Below are 26,073 nucleotides of genomic sequence, written 5' to 3' on the forward strand. Positions count from 1 at the left end.
TCTTGAGACACTGGTTGGAGTTTTATTGGCAACACAGCTCTCACTTTTACATTCTCACATCCTTCAGCCTCTCCAGCAATTGTTATTTGACTAATGCCACTGGGACTCTCTTTCCAATAAGAACAACTACTCAAATAATAACCAGTGCGCTCTGGTCCCCCGGGGATACGCCGAGATCACCCCTTGGAGCTGAGGGAGGATCTCCCCCTGTGAAGAAATTGGCCCCAAGAGATCAACGTTTGGCACTGAGATGGCGCCTTCCGGCAGGAATAAAATATTACATTAAAACATTCAAATTTGGGTTTTTAAAAGCACCTTGAGGCAAGGTCTGTGTGTGGAGCATAGAGAGGGAGGAGTCATGTGGGCATAAGCCATCTCCTCTGTTTGCTCTGCTTCCCAGGAGCGCAGACAGACACACAAGAGAGCCCAGGCCTTTCTCTTCATGGCCCTGAAGAGTCAATGGGACGATCTGATAGGGAGGCAGGAGAAAAGAAACAGATTGATGCACATTCCCCTTTAACAAGGATACTGCAGTGCCGTACAGTAATGGCCCAAGCCGCCACAGCAGACGATAACCACACTACAGTGCTTGGGGAGATTACTGGAGTACTCTTCACAAGGGCATGGCCAAGTGTGGAGAAGGCTGGCCAACACCCCACAGTTCACATCTTGGCTCTTCCAGGGGCTGCTCCTCCCCTATCTCCTCAAAATACCCAGTCCCTCTTGCACTGGAGGCCACTTGAAACTGATTTGTAAGTTTCTAGTTGAGTTTTCCTAATAGGAATTCAACACTCGTCTCTTAATGTGCTAGTGCAGAAATGCCTACAGCTCAGCAACCCCGAACGCCAGAGGAGACCGGAGCCCTACCATACTTGTACCTAGGCAGCCTTTGCACGCATGAGACGCATATTATAAATATAAAATCATATCTGCTACAAACAGAAGACGTATATTGTACATCTCTTACCCATATACACAAGACCACAATATACACATATGCCTTGGAGGAAGAGGAGTGTCGTCATGGAAAGAGGATTTCAAGAGGCACAGCACCCCCCCTGCCAGCCCTGCTGGGGGGTGGGGTGGGGGCTGTGCGCACAGCAGGTCAGATCAGGAGGAGTCTTGTCCAGTGGACGTGTGTCACTCAGGACAGTGCATGGATGAGCCAGCCTCCGTCACACACGTGCACCCCCTACAACATGCGTGCACCCATGTGCTGCATGAGAGGAAGAGAGAGAGTGCGCGAGCATGTCTCCTGTTATCCTTGAAGTGTTGCGTTTCTTCAGACACTTGGAGTGAAGCTAGGCCCTGAGAGCTTTTTGCATCCTACAGCACTGCCACCCTCAGAAAGGGTTCCACCCGGGCAGGTCTCTGGTAAGGCATTTTCATCTGGGAGTTGGATCAAACTGTGTCTGAAGGGAAAATGGACCCAGCTGGGAGTGTGTGTGCGCGTGTGCCTGGGTGGGTTAACAAGAGGCAGCAAGGCTAAGAAGGCTGGTGACAGCCAGGCCTGGCCTGCAGGGGCATCCAGAGGCTCAATCCTTGGCTCAGTTTATACTTAAAGCCACAGAAGCTGCCACTCTCTGCCTCCTTTCCCCCAGACTTGGGCCACCAGAACGGCGTGGAATACTGATGGTCGTTTGAGTGGCACATCCACACATGGAGTGGCAGGCAGGCACACATAAAAGTTAAGACAAAAGTCGAGGTGAGCTTTGTACAGCTAGGAGTGGCTCCTGGCCAGCGTATCCAAGGACTTCGACGATGAAGTGCCACAGTGATTAGATCAGGCTGGGATGGGGAGACTGAGTCCTGGCACCTATCGGCGGTAGTGATTGGGGGCATCCGCAAACATGTACTTGAGTCTGTAGGCTTCAGCAAGGAGGAGTCCAATCTCTTCGTTGCCCCAGTGTATTGTGGGTAGGTTTTGTAACAACATTAGAAGACCCTGAAACAAGGGGAAAAGGGCTTCTTATTTTGGGAGGCAGTGGAGCAGGGATTTCAGCTGTAGGGCAAATTTAGATCTGGTATAAGCAGGCACAGCAGAACTGAATAATGATATGTTCTAGCTTTAGTATACAGAGCACTTTCCATTCATCAATCTCAAAGTGCTTTACAAAGGTGGTCTGAGGGGGAAACTGAGGCACAGAGAGAGGATGTGACTTGTCCAGGGTCACTCAGCAGGCCAGCAGCAGAGTTGGGAATAAGACCCAGGTCTCCTGAGCCCGAGTCCAGTGCCCTGTTGATGCCTCCATCATGTCAATGGAGTTGTACCTGTTTACACTAGATCTGAACACAGTCCTGAAGGTAGAGATAGACATAGCTTCATCAGCACTCCACATACACAGACACACACATCACTCCTGCATGCTGGCAGCCACCCGAAGGTGGACAGCGCACCCTTTATTAACCATCCTCACTTATCCATGGAAAATGGGGTCACACCTCCAGCCCTTTTCCTGATGCACTGAAGCCTTCATACCTCAAGTCTGCAGCACACAAGTGTTTATAGCAAACAGGCCTGATATCAGCACACATGAACTGCTCCCTTGTTATCCAAATGGATTTCACATTCCCTGGTCCATTGAAACGATTGCAGTGCTCAGACCCCGGCAGCAGCAATAACTGCATACCCTGCTCTGCGTGAGAGTTGGATACACACCCTGGTATGCCTCTCTTCAGCTTCCAGAGGATCTCAAAGCACTTGTCAGAGGTGCACTAACGGATCCTCACAACCCCACTGTGAAATACAGCATTAACACTCCAGCTTTACAGATGAGAACCACAGCACAAAGAGACACAAGGTCAGATAGTGATTCTGTGGTAGAGGATCCCGGAGCACTTGGCTCTGTCCTACGCTCAGTGTAACCAACCATGTGTCCTCTGTTACGTGGTTATGGGGTGGAACCTGGGTGTAGATTTTATGATCTGATATATCACTGGTATGCAGTTAACACACACGCACAGCTGCATGCAGTGCATCTCACTGCTTGATGTTTAACCACCTACACATAAACCACCCAACAGGCAATTACGTTGGCCACCCTCCTCCCCACCAGCGGGGCTGCCCCCCAGGGATTCACCTGGAAGTCCTCCTCATCCAAGATCTCTTTTCGCCACTTGATCAGGAACGCGGCACAAACGTACAGGTGGAAATGGGAGAATCCTTCCTGCTCCGACTGGAAAGGACACAAAACTCTGGGTCAGTCCTTGCAGCAGAGTCAGCGTGAGGATAGCACCGGCAGGCCCTTTGCTCCAAGCTCTCCCCACAGCAGGCCTGTGGCAGGCACTCAGGGTTGGGCTGCACGAGGCAGACAAGAGGAGGGAGCAAGTCACTTTGCTGCTGCTCATCTCTGAGCGCCAGAGCCTTCCTAGCACTGCAGCTGCCTCACACCCACCACTGGTGAAGCTGTGCTGGGGGCCTGCCCTAGGGCAAAAAACAGGGAGGCTGGGAAGTTTTAGTCCTACGTACCTGGTAGGTGTCCCACAAGCGGATGGTGCAGCGCAGAGGGAGCTCCCTCATCAGCAGATTGTTCATCCAGCGAAAGGCAAACTGCAGGTATTCGACCTCGTACTTCCTAAAGTGATTGTGTACCTGCTCTGAAACAGCACATTCCATTACACATCTGGATCCCCATAGGGCCCAAGGCTTTGTGTGCTAATGCCCTGCCCCTCAAAGCACTCTCAGGACCAGTCCCCTCCCCTGTCCAAGTACATTTCAACCCAATCCCCTATCCCCATTAAACCAAGCCTCCTCCTACTATGTGCATTAAAGTCCCTTGTTCTGTTAAATGATGCCTACCCCCCCCCGCCCCACACATAGGCATTTCAACCAAGTCCCTCCTACCATGTGCTCTCTGGCGAAATGAGTGTGACTCATGCCAAACCATGCCCTTGCCCAAATGCCTTCCAGCCGAGCCCTCTCCCCTGCCAAGCCATGGCCCCAGATGTGTGCCTTCCACCTGAGTCCCTTCTGCCACCTAATCCACCCCACCAAAACCATGTCACCTCCTGCATGCCTTCCAGCCAACCCAGCCCCCTTCCTCACCAACTAACTGCGTCCCACTTCCCCTCTCCAAATCAAGCCCCACTTCCATCCCCTTCCCATGGTTTAGCTTCTGTTCTGATTTGGATACCCTCCGGCACAACCACTGGTCTATGGGAACCTCGTGGGGGAATCGGAGAGGAATTGTTAAGAGCACAAGCCTGCTCTGCCTCAGGGTGTATGCTAGAATTCCAGAGGGAAATCATGTCCATCAACAACTTCCACCCTGTTGAATTTTCCAGAAAAGACCCATCATATCACTGCAATCAGGGATTAGTAAACAGTAATAAGTCACCAGGACCAGATGCTATTCACCCAAGACTTCTGAAGGAACTCAAATGTGAAATTGCAGAACTACTAACTGGTATCTATCATATTTAAATCAACTACTGTACCACATGACTGGAGGATAGCTAATGTGACACCAATTTTTAAAAAAGGCTCCAGTGGTGATCCCAGCAATTACAGACCGGTAAGCCTAACTTCAATACTAGGAAAACTGGTTGAAACTATAGTTAAGAACAGAATTATCAGAGACATAGATGAACACTGTTTGCTGGGGAAGAGTCAACATGGCTTTTGTAAAGGGAAATCATGCCTCACCAACCTACTAGAATTCTTTGAGGTGATCGACAAGAATGTTGGAGAAGGGTGATCCAGTGGATATAGTTTACTTAGATTTTCAGAAAGCCTTTGACAAGGTCTCTCACCAAAGGCTCTTAAGCAAAATAAGGAGTCATGGGATAAGAGGGAAGGTTCTCTCATGGATCAGTAACTGGTTAAAAGATAGGAAACAAAGGGTAGGAATAAATGGTCAGTTTTCAGAATGGAGAGAGGTAAATAGTGGTGTCCCCCAGGGGTCTGTACTGGGCTCAGTCCTATTCAACATATGCCTAAAAGATCTGGAAAAAGGTGTAAACAGTGAGGCAGCAAAATTTGCAGATGATACAAAACTACTTAAGCTAGTTAAGTCCAAGCAGACTGTGAAGAGTTACAAAGGGATCTCACAAAACTGGGTGGCTGGAGAACAAAATGGCAGATTAAATTCAATGCACATTGGAAAACATAATCCCAACTATACGTATAAAGTGATGGGGTCTAAATTAGCTGTTCCCAGGATCTCTTTATTGACTGGTGTCATTGTGGGTAGTTCTCTGAAAACATCCATTCAATGTGCAGCGGCAGTCAAAGTGAACAGAGTGTTGGGAATCATTAGGAAAGGGGTAGATAATAAGACAGAAAATATCATATTGCCTCTATATAAATCCACGGTACACCCACATCTTGAATACTGTGTGCAGACGTGCTCGCCCCATCTCAAAAAACATATATTGGAATTGGAAGAGGTACAGAAAAAGGCAATAAAAATGATTAGGGGTATGGACCAGCTTCTATATGAGAAGAGATTAGTAAAACTGGGACTTTCAGCCTGGAAAAGAGATGACTAAGGGGGGATATGATAGAGGGCTGTAAAATCATGACAGGTGTGGAGAAAGTAAATAAGGACATGTTATTTACTCCTTCTCAGAACACAAGAACTAGGGGTCACCAAATGAAATTAACAGGCAGCAGGTTTAAAACAAATAAAAGAAAGTATTTCTTCACACAATGCAGAGTCAACCTATGGAACTCTGTCAGAGGATGTTGTGAAGGTCAAGACTATAACAGGGTTCAAAAAAGAACTAGAAAAATTCATGGCAGATCGGTCCATCAATGGCTATTAGCCAGGATGGTGAAGAATGGCGCCCCTAGCCTCAATTTGCCAGAAGCTGGGAATGGGTGACAGGGCCTGGATGACTTGATGATTCCCTGTTCTGTTCATTCCTTCTAGGGCACCTGGCATTGGCCACTGCTGGAAGATAGGACACTGGGTTAGATGGACCTTTGGTCTGACCCAGTCTGGCCGCTCTTATGTTCTTATCATCAAACTGCAGGGGGTGAGAAACAAGAGGTGTGTACAGCATGACCTCCCCCTCCTGCCTTGCTCCCATTTGGATCTCCTCACCACCTACCATCGATCCGGCTGACTAGCTCCTCCAGTGCTTTGACCTTCTTCTGGATCCCTGGCTGGGCAAAGGTGTAGTTATCCTGCAGGAAGACAGTGAGAGTCAAAGACAGCAGCTACTGTAGTGAAAGCATCCTGGGGCTTGGAACCCAGCTAAGAGACCTGCTCTCCTTCTGCCTACTCTTGGGATCACTAAGATCAGCTGTCACACTTTTGCTAAGAGTCCTTGGATGTGAATTGTCCAGGAGACAGTGAGTTTGGGGTGGTGGGATCCTCTGCTCTTGAATTCACTTCCCTGTTGGGGAAGCTTTCTGCCAGACCATGCCCAGTGTAAGCCAGAATCCCTGGAAATCATGAGCATTAGGGTTTTGCTTAGTGAGCAGGGCGGTCTAGTAGTTAGATATACAGACTGAGAATCAGGAGACCTGAGATGAAATCCTGACCCTACTGGGTCTTGTGCTGTAGACTTCCATAGGACCAGGCTTTCCCGCCTGGATTCTATTCCCAACTCATGCTGTGATTTTAGTTGAGTCCCTCAACCCCTCTGTGTCTCAGTTTCCCCATCTGTAAAGCAGGGGCAATTTTGTAAGGTGCTTTGAGATCCCCCAATTGGTGCTAAGTGGTAATTACCCTATTTTAAGTAGAAGGTGTTCGACTTTGATGTGTCTAATTGTGTGTTTTGTTTCTTGCTATGTACGAGGGGCTCAGATCACAAGAGAGCACGCTTGAGAAATCTCAAAATAAGTGATTTTGCGTCAGGCTGCAAGGAAAGCAATCTTGAGCTTACAGAGCAAAATTCCTTTTTAATGGGGACATAAATAGGCAGAGAAAGAGAGAGTATTTAATTCTCACTTTGTTAGGAAAGTCGATCCTGATAAAAGAGGGGAGTGTTTTTAATAAAGGAGACAGAGGACATCTGTTACTGCCACTTGTAAGTCCATGTTTCTTTCTGGGACCCTGATCAAGGAGGTCCGCAGGCCTCTGTGGGACCACAAGCCAAGGAGGGAGAGGTAGAAGGCTACAGCTCTACGAGGCAATAAGAGGCAGAGAAGTGTGGAGCTGCACATGTCTGGGGAACAAGATGCAGCATGTTTACTAGGGGACAAGAGGCATGAGAGATCGGAGAGCATACGCATGGGGACAGTTCTCATCAGAGAGGAGGGGTGTTGGATGTGGGAGTTGGCGTGTGGGGAAGTAGGACAGCAGCCAACCGCTGAACAAGCCGTTTCAGAAGCCAGGCTAGAAGGGGGTCAAGAATAACCTTAGCACAACAGCCCTGGGAGGAACAAGAGGGGACTAGACACAGATTAATGACTTGGACAAGGCTACTGAGTAATCAGTAGCTGAGCCAGGATTAGAACTGAGAAGTTCCTGGCTTTGAGTTCCCAGCCTCTAAAACTAGGCAGGATTCAGCCTGTAACCAGAGGGGTTAGGTACAGGGAGATCACTAGGAATGTCACTCAAGTTGGGGGTGTGGCCTGAAGGTGGAACAAATGGCGGACACTGAGACTGCTATCTAAGAGAGCAGGGGGAGCAGAGGGAAATCTGCTCAGGCCCACTTCCCGGTGCACTTACCTGTATGCCATCCAGTAGTTTGCTCATACACCAGAAGCTGTCGGCTTCGATGCTCCGCAACACATCCTGAGACAGGGTTGTCATGTCAAAGTTCTCCACATCCTCTTCTATAAAACAAAAGGGGGAGAGAATCCAGAGGACATGTTTCCAAGGTTGTGGTGAGAGGAGGAGAGAGGTCACGTGAGCACCTAGTATCTTAGTCAGGATCCTTTAATGTGGAGGAATGCCAGGCTGAGTTCCCCATAGTGCCACTATCCTTGCTGCAAACACATTTCTGTGTCCCTGGCTTTGAGTCACTCTTCTGCAGCTGGGATCAAGGGGGAAAGGGGTGGGTAGAACTGGTTCATGGCAGCTCTGGCTTCTAGAACAAGATCTGTAACAAAACTGTGCAGCACAGCGAAAAATCAGCCTGGGAAATCTGGAAAGCCCAGTCCCCCAGCACATGGAACACCATGCTGCCTTGGGTTCACCAGTAACATAATTATTCTTTGCAGGGCAGTAGTGCCTATAAGCCCCAAGCACAGATCAAGACCCCGTTGTGCCAAGCGCTGCACAAACCGAGAACGAATAGCGCTTACAATTTAACAGTGCCCTTTACCTTGACAGGGGAGCTCTGCCCAGAGCTACAGTCCTGTCCTGTAGATAAGCCAGTACAGACGCTCCAGTGGCTGTGGGCTTCCTTACCAGCTCTGGTGCTACTGGCTAGAACTGTATCCAATCATCTAGCAGGCTGCTAGGTGGGTACCAGAGGCCTACAATGCAAAACACACCATCCCCAGGCACCACATTAAGGTCGCCACAACCAGTGAGTCTCTTCCTTGCTTACAACTAAGCTTGGCACAATTCGATTTTTGTTTTTGAGAATATTGAGGTTTATTTGTAAGCATTTTCATCAGTTTAAAGTGTCACCGTTGTGGGAAATTGGGGGTGGTGGCGCCAAACAATAATTATTTAATGACAATAGGCATTGAGATTCCAAAAGTGAAAGCTTTATAATCATTAAAACCTAAAGTGTCAGCATCACATGTCAGAATATACAAAATAAATATCCTTAAATCAACAAATCGCGTGTTTTGACTGCTCATTTGCTAGCCCACTCGGAACAAACCTAATTCAAAAGCCTAATTCCCTGGATTTTTGACTTTTAAGTTCTCAAGCCCCTTGCCTAGCTGTACATTTTGATTATTATTAATGGAAATATTTTTTGTGGGTTTGTGTGCACTGAAATTGATGTTTCTCAATATTTACCAATAAAAACCTGATCCATCCAAGCTTACTTACCACTTCCTTTGAGAGTGCTGGTGGTGTATTAAAGCAAGTCCCTAAAGTCAGGCCCGCAGGTCCAAGAGAACCAGCCATCACCTTGGATCAGTGAAACTGTCTATCTGGAAGCTGGGTGGGTAAGATCAAGGAGACCGATCAAGGAGACCAGTCTGGGAGGAAAAGCCTGTCCAATGGAGCATTTTGGGGCGGCAGGGGAGTTGGCCCCATTTATAGTCCTAATCCATCCCTGGAGGCCGTGGGGATGGCAGGGTGGTCACACAGCTACTCCCTCTGTGAAGGCAGGGGGCTTATGCGCTAATCCAAGATGAGAGAGGTGCCCGAAGAGAGGCACACAGCATAGATCTAAAGCCTGGGATTCAGATAGGGATGAGGAAAATGCCACCAGCCACTCAAACCTTGCGTTCCTTTGCAAAGGCAGAGAAGGGGCTCCCTTGATTGCATATTTGATCTGGGCTTGGTTCCTCCAGAGGCTGCTTGCAGCAGTTTCTCCTTGGGCTCCTTCCTGCTACACTGATTGCCAAGCCAGAAACCCCGGAGCTTGAAAGGCAGCAGAGATATTACCAGCATGCCAGCTCTCTGTGTTCAGTGGCGGTTGCCCTGCTAATAGATCTGACAGCTAGTGGAGAAAGTGCTCCTGATAAGGGCTGGTTCTGCTGTTAGAACCAGGATGCTAAATGTTGCCCACCACATGCAGCCACCAGAAAGATAAGGACAGGCCACTCGAGCCTCACGCAGAGTTAACAGCTACTGAGCAACTGACCTAGTTCTCTGAAGGCAGATTAAAGAGGTGGAGAGCTCAAGCCCACAGCAAAGTCAGCAGCCCTGGGATGCAGAACAGACAGCAAGCCCTATGTAGGGAATTCAGGAAGGGAGGGACCCAGTGACACTGCTGCTTAAAGTCAGAGTGCCTATCACACCAAACAGCTTCACACCCCAAATCAATTCACACCCCAATGACATGCACCCCCCTCAGAGGTGGAGGGTAGCAGCTGTTTAACAGGATGCAGCATCACAGGGCAGCAAGGAGAGAAGACTGCTGTCATGGCAGGGGAGATTTCAGGTACATGGAATTTAATTGCCTGAACTGGAATTTGGCTGAGATACCAGGGTCTTTAATGATGCAAAGCAATCAGGGCCTTGATTGTATCTGGAAGAGGGTAACTAATGCCATAAAGGGAACAGAGCCATCTAATGGGTCACCAGCCACCACATGTGGCAGAACATGGGTTTGCCTGGGAGGCTGCTGTTCCAGAACTAGTCACTGATGCTGCTTCCATTGTCTGAGGAGATCACAACCCAAGTTATCCTGTCTCCGCAGGGGAAACCTGCTGTTTGGCTGAAGTTTCATAGATTCCAAGGCCAGAAGGAATCATTGTGATCTAGTTGGACCTCCTGTGTAACACAGGCCAGAGAACTGCCCTGAAATAATTGTTTGAATTAGAGCAGATCTGTTTAAAAAAGATCTCCAGCACTGGCGATTTTTAAATCAAGACTGAATAATCCACCACAACCCTTGGTATGCTGTTCCCCTAGTTAATTACTCTGTTAAAAATGTACCCGATTTCCAGTCTGTACAAAACACCATGTGACCCCAGTCTTCTGCCTAGGCCTGACAAGCAACACCCCACCGCTTGCCTGCAGAAAGGGTGTGTTGGATTTATGGAGGATTCATTCGGGCACCAGGCACAATCTCGTTCCTACAGGAAGGGCATGTGGGAGATGCCCAGCTCTCACAGTCTACTTCCTGTAGGCCTGACTTCTGCTGAGTTTGGTTCTGTGTCTGCACAGCTGTCATTCATGATTTTATGCAGGAAAAGGCCCACCAAGATGCACTATGCTTGGCTATAGAGCCAGCCTGCCAATGGCCCCAAATGCCTTATGTGCAGAAACCACTTGAAACCTGAATGCTGCCAAGGTACCTCCTCTGGTGACCCTGTTCCTTCTAGCACCTCCCCTCATCAGTATCCCAAAATGCCTTGCAGGGTGGGATGGGCTCTTACTCCAGGCAGCAGCCTGGTCATTCTGTCCACTGCCCTCCCCTCAGATCACTCCCTTGCCGGGTACATGCTGTTGCTTCTACACAGATGGGGATGGTCAATGACACCTGAGCAGTCTAGTCTCCCCACCCGCAGTGCCCAAAGCCAGTTGCCCCTTCAGTCCATGCAAGTACTGATGACGACAGTGGTGCGCTGTGCCCTCTATAGCTCCTTTAATCTGAACAGCTCCAAGCGGCTTTTCCCACAAGTCACCCTGCACCCCTAGGAAACAGGGAAGCCTCATGACCCCTCTGGCTACTGATAGGCAAACAGAGGCAGGGAGAAGTTAAGTGACTTGGCCACAGTCACCCAGCATGTCGCAAACAGCATTAGACTTGGTGATTTGGGACTCCCAGTTCCATCTCCCACTCCCAGGCTGCAATTCACAAGTCCCTTCAGAGCACAGCTCAGAGTTTGGAGAGGCCAGTATAAAAGGCTACTGGATTAAAAAATAAATAAATAAATAAATATTGGCCTTGAACCTAACACAAGCGTATCCGGCGCCAGCTCGTTCTGAACTGAGCCGCTCTGCTGGGATGAGAAGCCCAGCTCCCAGCAGGAGAGGCAGCTGATCAAGCTGCTTCGGCACCAGCTGCATCATAAATACAGATTTCGTTTGGGCCTTGGGTGGGAGCCTCTTTTCTCTCTGCATTTCTAGCCTTAGACATGGCCATTCTCAGGGTAGAAAAGGCTGTGGTTTGATTCTGTGTCAAAGTAAAACGGAGGGTTGAGTAATCGGAATGCTACGAATCCCTGACATCGCTCCCCCTGCCCCTTCCTGGGCAAGTGATGTTTATTCATGAGTCTAAGAACAGAGACACTGATCTAGGCTACAAACATAGATCCTGAACTCGAAACTCAGCAGGACTATGCCATTTTCCTTGCCCAAAATCATGGGAGCTAGCCATGCAGATTTCATGAACCTCATGCTCAGGGCATAAGCCAATTCCTCGTTACTAGGAGGAAACCTAAGATTATCCCACAGCTACCTAAGTGAGGTTTCTTGAACCTTCCTCTAAAACGTGTCAGAGAGAATCCTGATCCAGATGGTGGAATGGACAGGCCAGCACTAGGGATGTTTAAACATCCATCTGAAAAGTTGGCTCATCACATCCACACCCACTGCAGTTCCACCCTTTAAAGCAAGATCTCACAACCAGGGTTTATCCCGGCAGCTGTAAGCAACGTTTCTCCTCTCCCCACCACTGCTATTGGCTACCTCTCTCCACCCCAGAGACAGCTGCAGTTCAGTGGTGTTTGGAATAAACAGCGCGGCAGAAGCATGGTCTAGTGGTTAAAGCCAGACAGAGCTGGCTTCTATTTCTGGGGCTGCCACAGACCATGCATGGGACTAAGCACATCAGCCCCCTTCTCTGCCTCAGTGTCCCTTGCTGTAAAACAGGGCTCATACCTCCCTAGCTCACAGGGCTGGCAGGAGACTCGGGGCCCCATTTCCAGAAGTGCAGAAGCATTTGCGTCTCCCCTCAATCTCCACTGGATCTGCAGGTACTGAACACTTTTGAAAATCAGGCCCCACTGAAAATAAGGGATGAGGACTGTCAGCTTTTGGGGGCAGGGCCAGTTTTTTGTTCTAGGTTCGTACTGCACCTAGCGCACTGGGGTCCTGCGTGTCACCACAACAGACATAACGAATGGTAGGTGCCCAACTCCCCCTGAAACTAAAAGGGCACCGCATTCTCTCAGCCTGTGCCCACCTGTCCTAACAGGTTCCTCAGAGGGAAAGTTCTAGAGACATGCAGTGAATTGGGTGCTGGCTGAGAGCTTAAATCACTGGTGCTTGGTTCCAGTTAGTGGAGTAACCAGATTCACCTTGCCCCTTAGCATCCCCCGCTTCCAAATCGCATGCGACAGCCCTCCAGAGCAGCAGGGCAGATTGCACAGCCCCGCAGGGAAGGCAGCCCGCTGGCCTCCCAGCAGCCAGGGAATGGAGATAGCGGGGCACTAAGCATTCCAAAAACAGCTGATGGAATGGGCAGTGAGGCAGAGGCCACTGCTGGAGTCTCTTACACTCAGTCAGCAGCGATGGGGGATTTGTTGGGATGTGCGTGACCAGGCCAGCAGGCATGATGGCTCTTAAGCATCTTCTGAGCCAGAACAGGTCTGAAAGTTAAATCTGGCTCGGAGCAATTAGCTGTGATGAACTGACAGCGGCGCCCCTGCTGTGCAGCTTCAAAAGGGCCCCTTCCCTCTCCTCGTGCAAAATGTGACAGGAGAGCGCCAGTCTCTGCAACCAGCCTGGTGCATTAGAGGGGCAGCATGAAAGATTTTCTTCTGGGAATGTGGCAGGGCGGGGGACTCAAGATTTCCACAGACTAGTTTTTCGAATCCAGCTAATTAGAATCACAGCAGGCACACGCTGCTGTGGTTTCATCCCTGAAGGGCATGCAGAGCACAAAAGGCAGTTCTTCCCTTTTAACAGGCCCATAAGCCTCGGGGAAGGGGCAGGAGGAAAGCTTCAAACTCGGATCAGTGTGTGACAAGAAGTCGTGAGCAGCACAGCGAGATGACACTGCCTTACACACAAGGCAGTGCTACTCCAAGGACAGTCCAGAGATTGCCCTGCACAAAGCAAGAGCACAGCAGAACTCACACCCAGCACCTGGTGCTTGAAGTCAGGGCATTGGGAGAATGCAGTGTTACCTAGTGGATAGGGCACCAGACAGAGTCAGGAGACCTGAGTCTCATTGCTGGGTCTGGGCAAGTCACTGCGCCTCTCTGTGCCTCAGTTTCTCCACTTACCCTGTCTTATCTAGTTAGACTGTAAGCTCTTTAGGGCAGAGGCTGTCTGCATCTGTCCAGTGTCTAGCACAATGGGGTCACTAGAGGCTATTGTAATGCTAATTAATAACAAGAAGATGAGCAAATTCATTTGACTGAATCCCAAACACACTCTGGCCCTGAAATTCTTGATTTGCTGCTGCTTAGGAATCAATGGAAGAGGAGAGGAAATGCAATTTTAATGAAAGAACGACCTGTGCCCCACTTAGGTCCTTCCTGGGCGCTTCGCTTGTGCTAGAAAAGCTGGAGGTGACTCACCCTAGGGTGATCCTGACCCCTAACTAGTTTAAGAAGTTAGTTTCAGGTTCATCCAGCAGCCACCATGGCTCATGTCTCTACCTGAGGATGTCTGGCCTGGAACCAACCCCAAAGCTGAGGTTTATATTTAACAGACTTATTTAATCCTTTGCTAATTTCTGCTCATCATCTATCAACAGGAGTAGTAGGTTCTCTGGCTCTGGGTTTTCATAAGCATTGGATTGTTCTTCTGTGTCTTCCCCCTTCCCCCATGGTTCAGAACCACAAAGGATTGTGTTAGTATTTTAAAACTTAGCATCCTTCCTCCATGACTCCCCCACATAGCTCCAGAGCAGATGACGACACATCAAATGGGAGACCTCCACCACACGCCTACGTGCTGTGGGAGCGATGCTCCTAATTCAGTGGGGAGCATGCTGGCAGCAGGTTCACCCTGAAACTAGGGGAGGGAACATGAGACGGGTGAAAGACGCCATCTTTCAGATGCCAGGTCCCAGTCCTGACCAGCAATGATCACAGAAGATCGCATGGCACTGCCCACAATTGGAGAGCCCAGCTGGATTCTGCCACCTTCAATTTCAGTCAGATACAGCATTCTTTGCTTCTTGTCCCAAGCTAGACTCGGGCAGTGTCGCTGTGCACCAACACCTGCTCCTTCCCACCCCAGAGCTGGCTGCAGCTCATGGATTCAGAACTGAGCCCACTGTATGTTTGTATTTTTATTTCTATAGTACCCTGGGAGCAGCTGATGCTTTGCAGACCAAAAATTAAAAGACAACAAGTCTCTGCCCTGGGCTGCTTACAGTTCAGCTCAGACCAAGGAGGAAGGCACTAGACATACCTGAAACTTAGCATATGAAGGACAAAAGGAGAGAAGTGGTGGATCAGAGACAGAACAGGAGGGACAAATTAAGGAGCAAGACTAAGGGCAAAGTCCACATATCAGTGCTGGTCTTGCAGGGAGGTGGTATCGCGCTACAGGAAGTCAGTATTATTCAATGGACTTCCCCCTGCAGGGCAAGAAACCTCCCAAAGCCAGGAGCCCTGGAAAGCCAGAACAGTAAATGCAAGTGGGTAGGGGAAGCTTGCACTGCACCTGGCTGTGGCGTACAAAGCTTGAGGCAATGCTGGTAGAGGAAGAAAGCCTGCAGCACGTGTCCAGCTCCCTCCTTCAGTACTGCTACTCACAGCACAGATCCCCGCCCCCTTCCGCCACTGACTGGTTCGGAGGCAAGTGGCACAATCAGGAGGGAGGCACGAGCCAACTATCCTGACAAACAGAAGCTTTGATAAACCATCTCCCTACAGCACAGTGCTCAGCACAAACAGCTGTTCTGCCGCATCATTAAAAAGGCCCCACAAAGAACCTGGCTAGTCAACATATGGCTCTGACTGAAACTGAAAGGGAGCCAGCAGCTCTGAGGTGCAGGAGGCTCTAGCGCGGCTGTGGCCGCCACTGCAGCACAGGGCACCTGGGGCGGCGTTGTGAGCAAATGAGCATGCCCAGCTCCCTGCCGTACCAGGTGTCCCATTGAGGAAAACAATACTCCTGGCACTGGAATCTCACCACTCCCGGGATCTGGTTGGGGAGCTGATGAAACTGACTAACCCTAGAATTCCAGACCACGTAGCAGTGGGGCAGGAGCACCAGCACCTTCCTGTGAACTTTGACCCCTTTTCCCCTCTCCATTCCCATTAAGGGATGGATCATTCCAATTCTAATCACAGCACCTCAGAGGCAGGGTAGGTTGCTGTCTCTGTATTATGGGCTAGGGAGGAGCTGTTGGCTGGATACTTACACCTGTTCCTCAGTGCACAGCTCTGCTAGGGATTGGACACGTGTACACTGTACATTGATGGTAGAATTACTATACTAATGGCTTGGTCAAAGACAGATTGTAGGATAAAAGGGCCCAGCCTGAAACATGCACACTGCTATGTCTAGCATTTGGCTAGCTGAGTCTAATGCCAACACTTACAGTCAGGTCCAGGAGCCAGTCAGGACTCTGGCCAAGCACCACTCACAGTGGCTGGATAGTTCTCTTATTAGCTGCTGTGAAACAGGCACTGTCTTAATTACCATCAGTAAGCTTCAGAGTTAACACTAACTGGGATGTACAGGGACAGTTCAGAGGGATTGTTCTTATTTGCAGACTTGGTGAAGAAACAGAACAAAGTACAGAACTGAGGTTCCTTTAGCAACGGCCAGGGACTAAAAACTTACTGTTGTTAAATAGAAATGTAGACGTTACAACAGAAACTAGTAGGAGCACTAAGCAGTGCTGGTACAATGCCCTGGCCAGTACCGGCTCCAGCCAACAAGGAGAGAGTACCTTTACAACCTCCTTCTGATTTAAAGGAGCAGTATGGATCCCTAGTCCCACTGCTGTCATTACCCTACACCGCTGCTTCTCTGAAAAAAAGGTAATGCTGGCAGCTGTAGAGATCATCCTTCCCTCCAGAAAAATGATGTGGTTGTGGGGTGCTTGGGTTGTTAAGCAGCCCATGTTCTCTGGAAGTGCAGGAACATTCAACCCCAATGCCCCTGACCTCTCCCCTACCTGCACTAACTCAGGTCAATTTGCTATGGGCTGGTAAACTGAGGCTGCATTTCACCCAGAGGTGGGTGCAGGGAGGCCAGGGCATAGTGCAAAGTGCTCAGAGAGGAGCTCAGCAAGCACAAGATAAGCAGCAGTGATTCCTGGGAATTACATGTACCTATCCTTGCCTCCTTCCTCAGCCATTTGCAGCCACCTGCGCTGAAATGAGCCATCTGCACATGTTACTCAAAGGCCAGCTTGCACCTCCCAATTGATTGCTCAGCCACCCACACCTGCGGGATGCAAAACAGCAGGCGCAGCTGCTGCTGCAGCCTTGATGCCTCCCACAAGCTCTTCTGGCTGAAGGCACCAGCTGAAACAAGCAGCGCTCAGCACTCTTCAGCTGGAGCCATTGATCAGATGGGAGCAGCAGTCTCTCCATAGATAGATCTGTTGCTGGCAGAGGCCCAAGGCTTCCGCAGGCTCTGCCAGCTTGCTGAGACAGCTGTGCTTGGTGCAGCAGGCTGACACAGAACATCCTGGGAACATATACACCGACTCTCTGCTGTGGAGGCAAGGATGGGACCGAGAGACTCAGCTGCAACCCACCTGCTAAAGATCTCAAAGCTGTGAGCATGGTGAGAGGGAGACAAAAGGACCTTCAGTGAAAAGCAAATGCAGAGACAGGGCGGTTCTCCATCCCAACACCACCTCACTGGGAAAGAAACAGGCAGCAGGAAATGACATCGCGGAACTGAAGAAGGAAGCTGCTGGCTTTGAGCTTGTGAACTGAGCACGTTTGATACTGAAGCCATTGAGAGAGTAGACAGTGCCCTCCCTGTGTCTTTTATGAGGTCACGTAACCAAAACCTCCATGCATGGCTTCTCCCAGAACCTCCCCCTCCGCTTCCAGTTGGTCTGAGCCCAGACAAGCCCCTTGGAGAGATGGTTCTGGCTGCCGCTTGGTTTAACTCTTGGCCTGGCCCTTGTATCGACTGCAACAGAGAAGCCCATCAGCCAGAGACACGTATTGACCAGCCGATCAGTTAAGGGGAGAGGTTGTAATTGACCTGTATAAGAGCTGCTGCTGCGTTGGCTTGGAATACAATACCTGCTGAGGCATGAGGAAGGTTAACGAGTCCCAGTGACCTTCCAAGCTGGGCTAATCTATCATTGGCAGGGGAAGCTAAAGGAGAAACTAGTAAGTTTAACAGTAAAAGGCTCTGCTGTCAGCTTGGACTTGTGCTGAACAGTTAACTCCCACCTCCAACATAGCAATTATTTCCCTACACCACCCCTGGGAGCTGCTTTGGTCCTGCTGACTCAGCTGGCTGCAGGCTCTGCCGTCAGGGGAGGGAGACATTTGGAAAACGCTCTAGGTCAGATCTAGAGAGGATGGTGGGCATCCCACTAGATGAACTTGCAGGGGAGAAGGATGCAGGGAGGAAAAAAAAAAAAAAGGGTTCTTTTAGGCTGCACATACTGAGTGACTTCTGAGAGCCAGCCACACACACAGACTGTGGTGGGGCAGACAGTTGTCTGAGTAGGGGAAGGAGCTGAACGGGGGGAACAATGGTTTCAGATGGTCCACGGTGGGTAGGAATAATGGGATGAAGTGATAGAGGAAGCTCTTCCCAAGGAGCTATGTTAGGCTGAGGTACAAGCCCCAGGGTAAATGAGGGGAGCACCAAAACGGAACACCAATTTGGACCAACAGGTTTGGAAGATGAGCTTTTTAATCAGGAAATAAATCAGTGTCAATTTCATTGTACATGCCTAAACCAACGAAAAAAAATCTTCCCATCAATAATCGAAGTTTAGAGATGGGAAAATGTGGCAGAGAATTTAGTAGAGTTTGATTTAAGCTGATTTCCTTTGTATATTTTGACCCGTGATGTTGACATCTGTGTTTAAATAGTTACAAAGTGTTAACTGTTTGCATCTCAGCATCTACCATCATTGCATTATTGTCTAATTCCCTCACCACTGCCTGATCTCCCCACCCCAAAGTTTCCCACAACTGTGAACATTTAAAATAAATTGAAAAAAAAAGCTTCAAAATGAATATTGATATTATCCACCGATCTTAACTGAATTCTGCCAAGCTTAATTATAAAGAGACAATCCTGCACTGGCAGGGACTGACAAAGGACTAGACAGGCTAATGGCCTCCTTCTCATTACTGTAGTCCTCAGAAGTCACCAATCGCATTCCTTACAATAGGGCTCCGGGGACTCTTTGGGCCCCATTTACTCCAACAAAATGAACACAACAGACTCTACCTCAATCCTTTTCCTTTCAAACCACCTGCCAGATTCACCACTAGAGGAGACCGTCCATTGCTGGCTCATCCACTTGCCAAGAACACTCCCCCCCCCAGATGTCTGCAGAGGTGTGAAAGCAAGTGGTGGGTCTGAGAGGTTACTGCTCTGATGGTCGAGTGCCATTCTCTAGGAACTACCCCAGTCAGGTCTCCTCTGCTACCACTATGATTCATCTACTATCCACAGGCATGCTAGACGCTCGGGCCTGGCAAGCCAGAAAAGGGTATGGCCAGTCCGCCATACGTTCTTATCACAGATGGATCTAATGGGCATAAAGTCTGCAAATGGCTGAAAGACCATTGGCTGGAATTAGTCTCTGCCCTCCCTCCCCTGCAATGGCCGCTTCTGGGTAACCACACTGAATCAGCTTTGGCCCCGGAATGCACTCCCTGAAGTGGGGCTGATACAACGCTGTGGGCATATGCCAATATATGTCAGAGGGTGTAGGACCGCAGGACGGCCCCCTTGGTGGGGGTGGCTCTTTGGGGCTGTGCTGCACCTATCCTAGAGAGCGAAGGCTTGTACCTCCTGGGGACAATACCTCATGAGATGTGCCTTTTAAAAGCACAAGACACAAGGAAGAGTTGCCTCTGGAGGGGTACGTCTCCTTACAATGAAAATCCACCCCAGGGGACCTCAGTATAACAGGCATGAGTCTCTCCATGTTACACCCTATGCAAAGCTGAATGATTAGAGTGAAGCCTCTTCAGGCACTCCTGTTGCAAAAGCCCAGGTAGTACCCCAGCCCTGCCTGATCCTTGGGATCACAGGGGTTAATAACTGATAGAGCAAGAGAGCCTCCAGAACAGACATTTCCAGGAGTCACCTGCTCTGGTACCTGCCAGCAAGGGCTGCTGCACTAGAGACCAGCTCCGGCTCCACACCACCAAGTGAGCAGTAAGTAGGTGAACTAGGGGCTAAATAGTACTATGCACCAGTCCAGTGTATCCAGACACTGTGCAGGGTTCTTCCACCTCTCTGGACCAGTTGCTCTCCGGAGACATGAAGCACAAGTCACTCATCCTGCCTCAGGCTTTTGTTGAGCAAAAGCTTGCCACAGAGTCAGAGCACTGGACAACTATCCCATTAAGAGACTAAAGCTCATTTCACTTGTGATCCAAACTGGATTTGAACCCAGGTCTCCAGAGACGAAAGGCTGAAGCATTAAGCTGCTGTGCCCCTGGAACCAACTCAGTGAAAGGGCTAATCTCTCACAAGTCAAAGATTTTGCTCTATCCCATGTTTCAGGAGCAGCTTCCAGCAGGAGGGAGCTGTTCAGTGAGAAGGCTTTGATCTTAAGGGCTAACAGGAATGAAATCCAATCAGGGCCTGTCACTGTGTGAAACAGACAGACATTCAAACTAGCATGTCTGTTACAGCACAGACTCCATACTGTATGGGCGCATGTGGACACAGAGCATGAGGCCCTATGGCATTTTCAACCGTAAGAGACCAGCCCCATTACCCACCAGCGATGGACAGTGTACCAGAAGTTTTAGACTAGTCCTGCACTCAGCCAGGCAATTCACTCGGCTCTGCCTCTAACTCAGCCGATCAGAAACAGCAGGGGCTTGGGGCCATCGTGCACCATGGTGTCACTATAATAGCACTTACAGAGCACTAAGTTACAGACTAGCCAGGGGCCTGCTCTCAGCTGCTTCCAGGACACAAGTTTGTTCCATTTGTGGATACTTACATAGGAAAGGAAATTCACTAGGGCAAAAAACCAGCAAGCCCCTTTAGGCTTCGTGCCATTGCTTCCCCAGACCCTTACGCAGAGCACAATCCTGAGAGATGCTGAGCACTCTCAGATCCCACTGAATGCAAGTGGAAAGGACTTAGCCCCTCACAGGATCAGGCCCTTGGAATCAGACACTGCGTTGCAAGGACTGATCCAAAGCCCAGTGAAGTCAGAGGAAGTCTTTCCATTGACATCAGGGTACTTTGTATCAGGCCCTCCATGGGAGTTTGAAGATGCGTTGAACCTCACGACAGACTAGCCATCCCGTTCCTAATAAGGTTTTCTAAACCCCTATGTTTAAAAAGCAGCAACGAAAGCTTTTGTGGGGCAAGGAGCAGTTTGACTTTAAACATTCTCCTGCGAAGCAGTGAACCCAAACAAGACAGCAGAGACTAGAGAACTGGCACTTCAAGTGCAGATCAGACAGTAATGAAACTGACCAGCTAAGAAGGTGAAACTTAAAAAAAGGGCAGACCAGCAGAAGTGGGAGAAGTCAGTTCATGTTTTCAAAGCACTCTGGTTGAATCAGCTGTGGCTGCATTAGTAACACGGAGCAGCAATCTTATTTTTTTAATTTAAACAGAGTCCCTTTATAGCTCCCATTCGGGCGCTGAGTGACTGCCAGCTCGGAATTCCAGCCTGAGAGCAAGAAAAATTCAGTTACGGGTTTAAGCAAAGCCTCAAAACGAATAAAAGGCTCTACTATGTGGAAAACGACAGCCAGATTAAGCACATTCAAATGTAAATACACCCTTGGCACTTTCGCCTCTGCTGAGCCCTGTATGTTAGGTGACTAAAGCCAATCCAAAAGGAGGAGAGAAGTGGCAGGAAGGGTAAGGTGCAGCTCTAGCTTTTTGCAGCAGTTGAATAGCAAAGAGATCCTCTCCAGCAAGATTAGCTTGTCTGATCCTAACAATTCAGAACCACTGCAGCACCACCTCGAGAGGCAATTGCATGTTCTGAGCATCAGATGTCACTTACCAACATGTTCGGAGAGGAACACGACAAAGAATGGAGTGACCAGGTCATTAATCCCCTGGACGTAGCCACTGGCTGGGTGTCGGATGGCCCAGATAAACAGGATTCTTTCAAAGATCTATGAAAAGCAAGGAGGAAAGCCAGACACCTGTGTTAGCCAGGCCCAGAGGAGCGGCAGAGAAGCATGCATGATAGGCAGATGGGGCATGGTGTGGGGGAGGGGAGAGCTATCATGGTTTGGCAGAGCCATTCCTAGCAGCAACACTGACAGGATAAAAAGCAAGCTAAAGAACCAGGACTCCCTTGGGTGTATATGAAGCACAGATCCCCCTCTCAGCCCAGCCCATACCTCCCCAAATGTCAGCGTTAGTTTCCTTGGTGAGTGAACATGGAGCCCAAGTTTCTAAGATCCAGATGCAGCCCTGGATGTGGTGTCAGGCCCTTCCAAAGGCCAGGTCGAGCTTTTACCAGAGCTGTCTGACTGTGCTGAAAATTTCCAGAGCGGGTCACCCGAGACGTTCGTCTGCACACAAGCCTGAGCACTGTTAGACAGCTCCCGACTAAGCCAGTTTCCAGCTGTGGAACGTCCAAGTTAGATGCCAGGCTGCTGTGTCTCTCTGCTACAGTAGCACATCCTTGTTATGGGCCCCAAAATAGTTCTGCAAGTAGGGCACCCCAGGGCTCTTCTGATTTCTCGGTGGGTTACAGAGCATGCTGGGGCTGACTGCATATAGGCTTCTTCTGAAGTATCTGTGCCTAAATCCCATGCCCTCTTCTGGCATGTCAATAGCCTGTGATCTGAGAGACACTAGTGGGAAGAGAGATGTCAGGTTCCCGGTGCTCAGAGCTCTGCCTATGGGGAAGTCCTTGAGTTCCTCCTACAACATACTCCAGTGGGTCCTCTCAGGAAACTGGCGGACCAAGAAGTCTGCCTGAAGTGCAGATCAGTTCAGTTGCATCTTATCAAGCTGCTTGTACATCCTAGCAACCCTGCTAAACCTTCTGTGTCTCACACAACAGAGGCTGGGATTCTCATGCCAGCTCCCACAGGGAAAAGCCTTGCACATCCAACTTTGATGGCCAGCCTTTAATGCAGCCTACTCTGCATGATGGCCTTGGGCTAGTTTCAAATAGAACTTCAGATTTTTGACTAACTCTGAGTTACCTTTAGCCAACTATATTCGTGCCCTTCATAATTGGAGCTCCTGGCGAGCGTCCCTAGAGCAGATCGTTAGCCTTTAAAAGAGGGCTCCAAAAGGTTTAAAGCAACTTTGCTGATAAGTTGCAGGACACATTAGGACTAGTCTATGCAGGGACATTTACCCACAGAACTGTACCAATATAGTATTACTGCTACAACCCTCCACTCGCACACACTTATTCTGGAATTACAGGAGCTTGGCCCAGGTTAGCCTAGTTAGCCTATGATTCTTTCAAAGCACGACAGAGTCCAATCGTGGTTTTGTTCCTTCGAAAGAAGAGCCCACACCAATCACACGGCAAAAGGGACTGGATGTGCCATCCACCAGCCAGAACACAGAACTGAAGGTACAATCAACATGTTTGTGGTCAGATGGATAGAGCACTGAATTGGGACCCAAGAGACCAGGGTTCTAATCCCAGCTCTGCCAATAACTTGCTGTGACCTTGGGCAAATCACTTCCCCGCTCTGTGCCTCAGTTTCCCCCTTTGTCTTTCTATTTTCTTGGGGGCAGGCACTGTCGTTTACAGCACTCAGCACAAAGGGGACCCGGTTGGGATGCCAACGATTCCCCACCTGTTCTACCCAGAGGAAACACCCAGGCTTGTGCAAGATCCCCCTTTCCATGGGGTGCTGGTGTCTGAACAGTGGGGTGGCTACATTAACATCCAACATCCCCCTCCAAACAGATGTAGGAAAGGCTGATCCTAAAGTGCATATTAGAAAGGAGGAAGGCCGGCCCTGGGTGGAGGTAAGCCCCCAAATCCAGATGACTAGATTAACTCCACAGGGCCCTCACAGCACAGAATAGGTGCCCCTAGCAGCACACCCCAAAGCCAGATGGGCCTGATGCCCCGGGTGGAACGGAAGAGTCTCCCGCTAGAAGCCCTTGGTCACCAGCAGGACTTGGCCTGCTCCACTGCGGGGAAGCTAGAGACTCGTCCCGCCTCACCTCCTGGACTAGCGGCTGCTGGAAGAGCGGGATGAGAGGGTTTGTCCTGGGAATGTCGATGTGAATCTGAAAAGGAGAGAGGCAGAGCAGGTTAGACTCGCTGACCTCGATGGTCAGGACAGGGGAGGAGAGGGAGCTGTGATTCGCATGTTGAGGCACTGATGGAGAGAAGAGGCCGAATCCCTCAGCCACCCCTAGAGACAGAGACCTTGCTGAGAGGCAGAGGGAAGTGTCTAAACTCCAGCCCCCACCGCTCAATTCTGGGGAAGGAGGGGGAGCAGCTAGAATGTCAGGTGCCTTAAAGCTAGCGATCAGGTGGCAAATCCAGCTGGTGAGAACCACTGACGCAGCTGATACAGCCACTAACGAGGCAGGACAGGGGCACTACCCCCTGCCCTCACTGGGGGAGAGGGACTCCACCTCGTACGGCTTTCCCCACTTTAGCTGCTGTGATCCTATGCGGGCCAGAGAGCAGCGGCAAGCACAAGAGGCAGAATGGGGAAGAAGGGCAGCATCATGGGGCGGGGGGGAAGGGGAGGCCGGGTGGCAGTGGGCTTTACCCTTGGGCACAGGGACCAAGAGGAAGAGCAAGGCCCAAACCTGCCGGTAGGTGTCCTGATGATGCTCTTCATTCCTGGAATCGTAATACTGTTCGATGAAGCCGAAATACTCCTCCCGCTTGCGCTGTAAGGTCAGCTTCCTCCGCTCCTTGTTCGCAGGGAGATAGCCCTGCAGCAGAAGGCAGCCTGTCACAGTAGGTCCCCTTCCCCTCTCCCTCCTGCCCTCGCCACCGTCAGTTCCCTGCAATCCTGCCAAGCAGCAGTTTGTCCAGGAAGCGTTTCCAACCTGCATGCAAAAGGTTGGAGGAGGGGAGATCTCTAGGGCTTCAAAGTTCCCAGCACATGACGTCTGATATCCTTCCTGCCTGACCCCAGGACAACCTGCCAACACCCCGCTGCATGAGAGCTCATTGTTTGTTTCTACATGAAGAGCTGAAGACAGCGCTGGGTGTGACTATTTGTCAACTGTTCTTTAAAGCTACAGGAAGATACCGAATGGGCATGTGAAGCAGCAGGTAGGGCTGCACGCCAAGCAGGAGGCAAGACTACACTGAGATGGGCGTTCAGATCATGCGGTACACGAAGGCGCTGGATAGCACCCGTGTGGTAGCTAGAGCCTGTGAGGTCTTGTGAGGAGAGGGGCTGATGCGAAGAAAATGAATGTGGAGCATATGCAAGAGGAGAGCTCCGCTGAGGGAGAACTCGTTGGCTTTAACACAGAGGCCAAACAAGCAAAGGGGGTAGGAGCCATACTTGTATTTTAATGTGGCTTTTGCTAATGACTGTGCTGCTCCCTGCTGCCTGGGCGTGGCCATTTCAGGGCATCCAGCAGCAGCCTCAAAGCGTGGGGGTTTGAAGGTTAGGAGTATCAGCTCTCCCCACGTTTGCTGCAGGACTCCTTAGTGGATTGGAGAACTGGCAGCACTGAGACATCCCACCCGACTCTGAAACCTGTGCGACTGCGGGGAGGGGTTTTTAAGCATAACAGATGTTAGCCGGGCAGCTTAAGGCACTGCTGGAAGGTGATCACATACTGTGGTGCTGAGTGTGATAACAGCTATTCTGTGCTATAGAGTCCTTTAACAAAGGGAAGAAGCGGAGCAGGGAGGCTCTCTCTGCTGGAAAAATTAGGCCATTTTAGATCACAAAGGAGCAGCGAATGAGACAGGTGAAAAAAATAAAAGTCTTTACTGATTCCCCTTACGGGGTTGTCCCAAGGCCACTCGATGTGGTTGGTGGGGTCCCCGTTCTGCGCACTATCTGCATTCCCATGCACCAGTGTACACCTCAATGGCATGCTAGTGACGCTCTCAGACCCTGCTGCTGGTTTCTGTAGCTGGAGCCAAGTACGACCACGTCACCTCACTGAGGTCCCTGCCCTCCACCCATCTGTGATTTCAGGCCCCTCGCTTCTTAGGTGCCTCTGTCTACTCCTCACGTTCTTGTGCTTTCTCCTCCCAACAGTCAAAGCAGCCTCCCATTCTCCAGCCGATAAGTGAGCCCCTCCCTAAAGCCCATTTATTCCACTGAGCCTCCTGCACTGAGGAGCTCTGCACCTGGAATTCTATTTGCCCAAGTGAGACTGCAGGCTCCTCAGGGCAAGGCTCTCCGTTCCAGTCTGCCATATACCTTTAAGGTGTCCTGCAAAGAAGAGCTTGGATTCTTTGCTGGGTAGCATATAGTGTGGCCTGCACAGGAAAGGGCATTTTATAACTAAGGAACGGCTCAATACTCAAGGCCATGTCCCACTAGGGAACTGAGCAGTCCCATGTCTAGAT

At 50.0% G+C, this 26,073-nt stretch overlaps 1 protein-coding gene across 2 annotated transcripts in view; it reads right to left on the reverse strand.

Moving 5' to 3' along the window:
* TBC1D22B (TBC1 domain family member 22B) overlaps positions 1–26,073 on the reverse strand; it is a 39,272-nt gene continuing 13,199 nt past the window's right edge. The window contains exons 6-13 of one of the 2 annotated variants that reach the window (XM_050956260.1): positions 24,336–24,464; positions 23,736–23,801; positions 21,586–21,700; positions 7,623–7,729; positions 6,055–6,130; positions 3,470–3,597; positions 3,081–3,176; positions 1–1,945 (exon numbers count right to left, since the gene is read on the reverse strand). In XM_050956260.1, coding sequence (XP_050812217.1) covers positions 1,817–1,945; positions 3,081–3,176; positions 3,470–3,597; positions 6,055–6,130; positions 7,623–7,729; positions 21,586–21,700; positions 23,736–23,801; positions 24,336–24,464 — 846 coding nt within the window. In that variant the 3' untranslated portion in view covers positions 1–1,816. Of the gene's footprint in view, positions 1,946–3,080; positions 3,177–3,469; positions 3,598–6,054; positions 6,131–7,622; positions 7,730–21,585; positions 21,701–23,735; positions 23,802–24,335; positions 24,465–26,073 lie in introns of those variants that run through there. The other variant, XM_050956261.1, reaches the window with a different exon arrangement.

Source organism: Gopherus flavomarginatus, chromosome 5, assembly GCF_025201925.1.
Source record: "Gopherus flavomarginatus isolate rGopFla2 chromosome 5, rGopFla2.mat.asm, whole genome shotgun sequence".
Taxonomy (NCBI): Eukaryota; Metazoa; Chordata; order Testudines; family Testudinidae; genus Gopherus; species Gopherus flavomarginatus.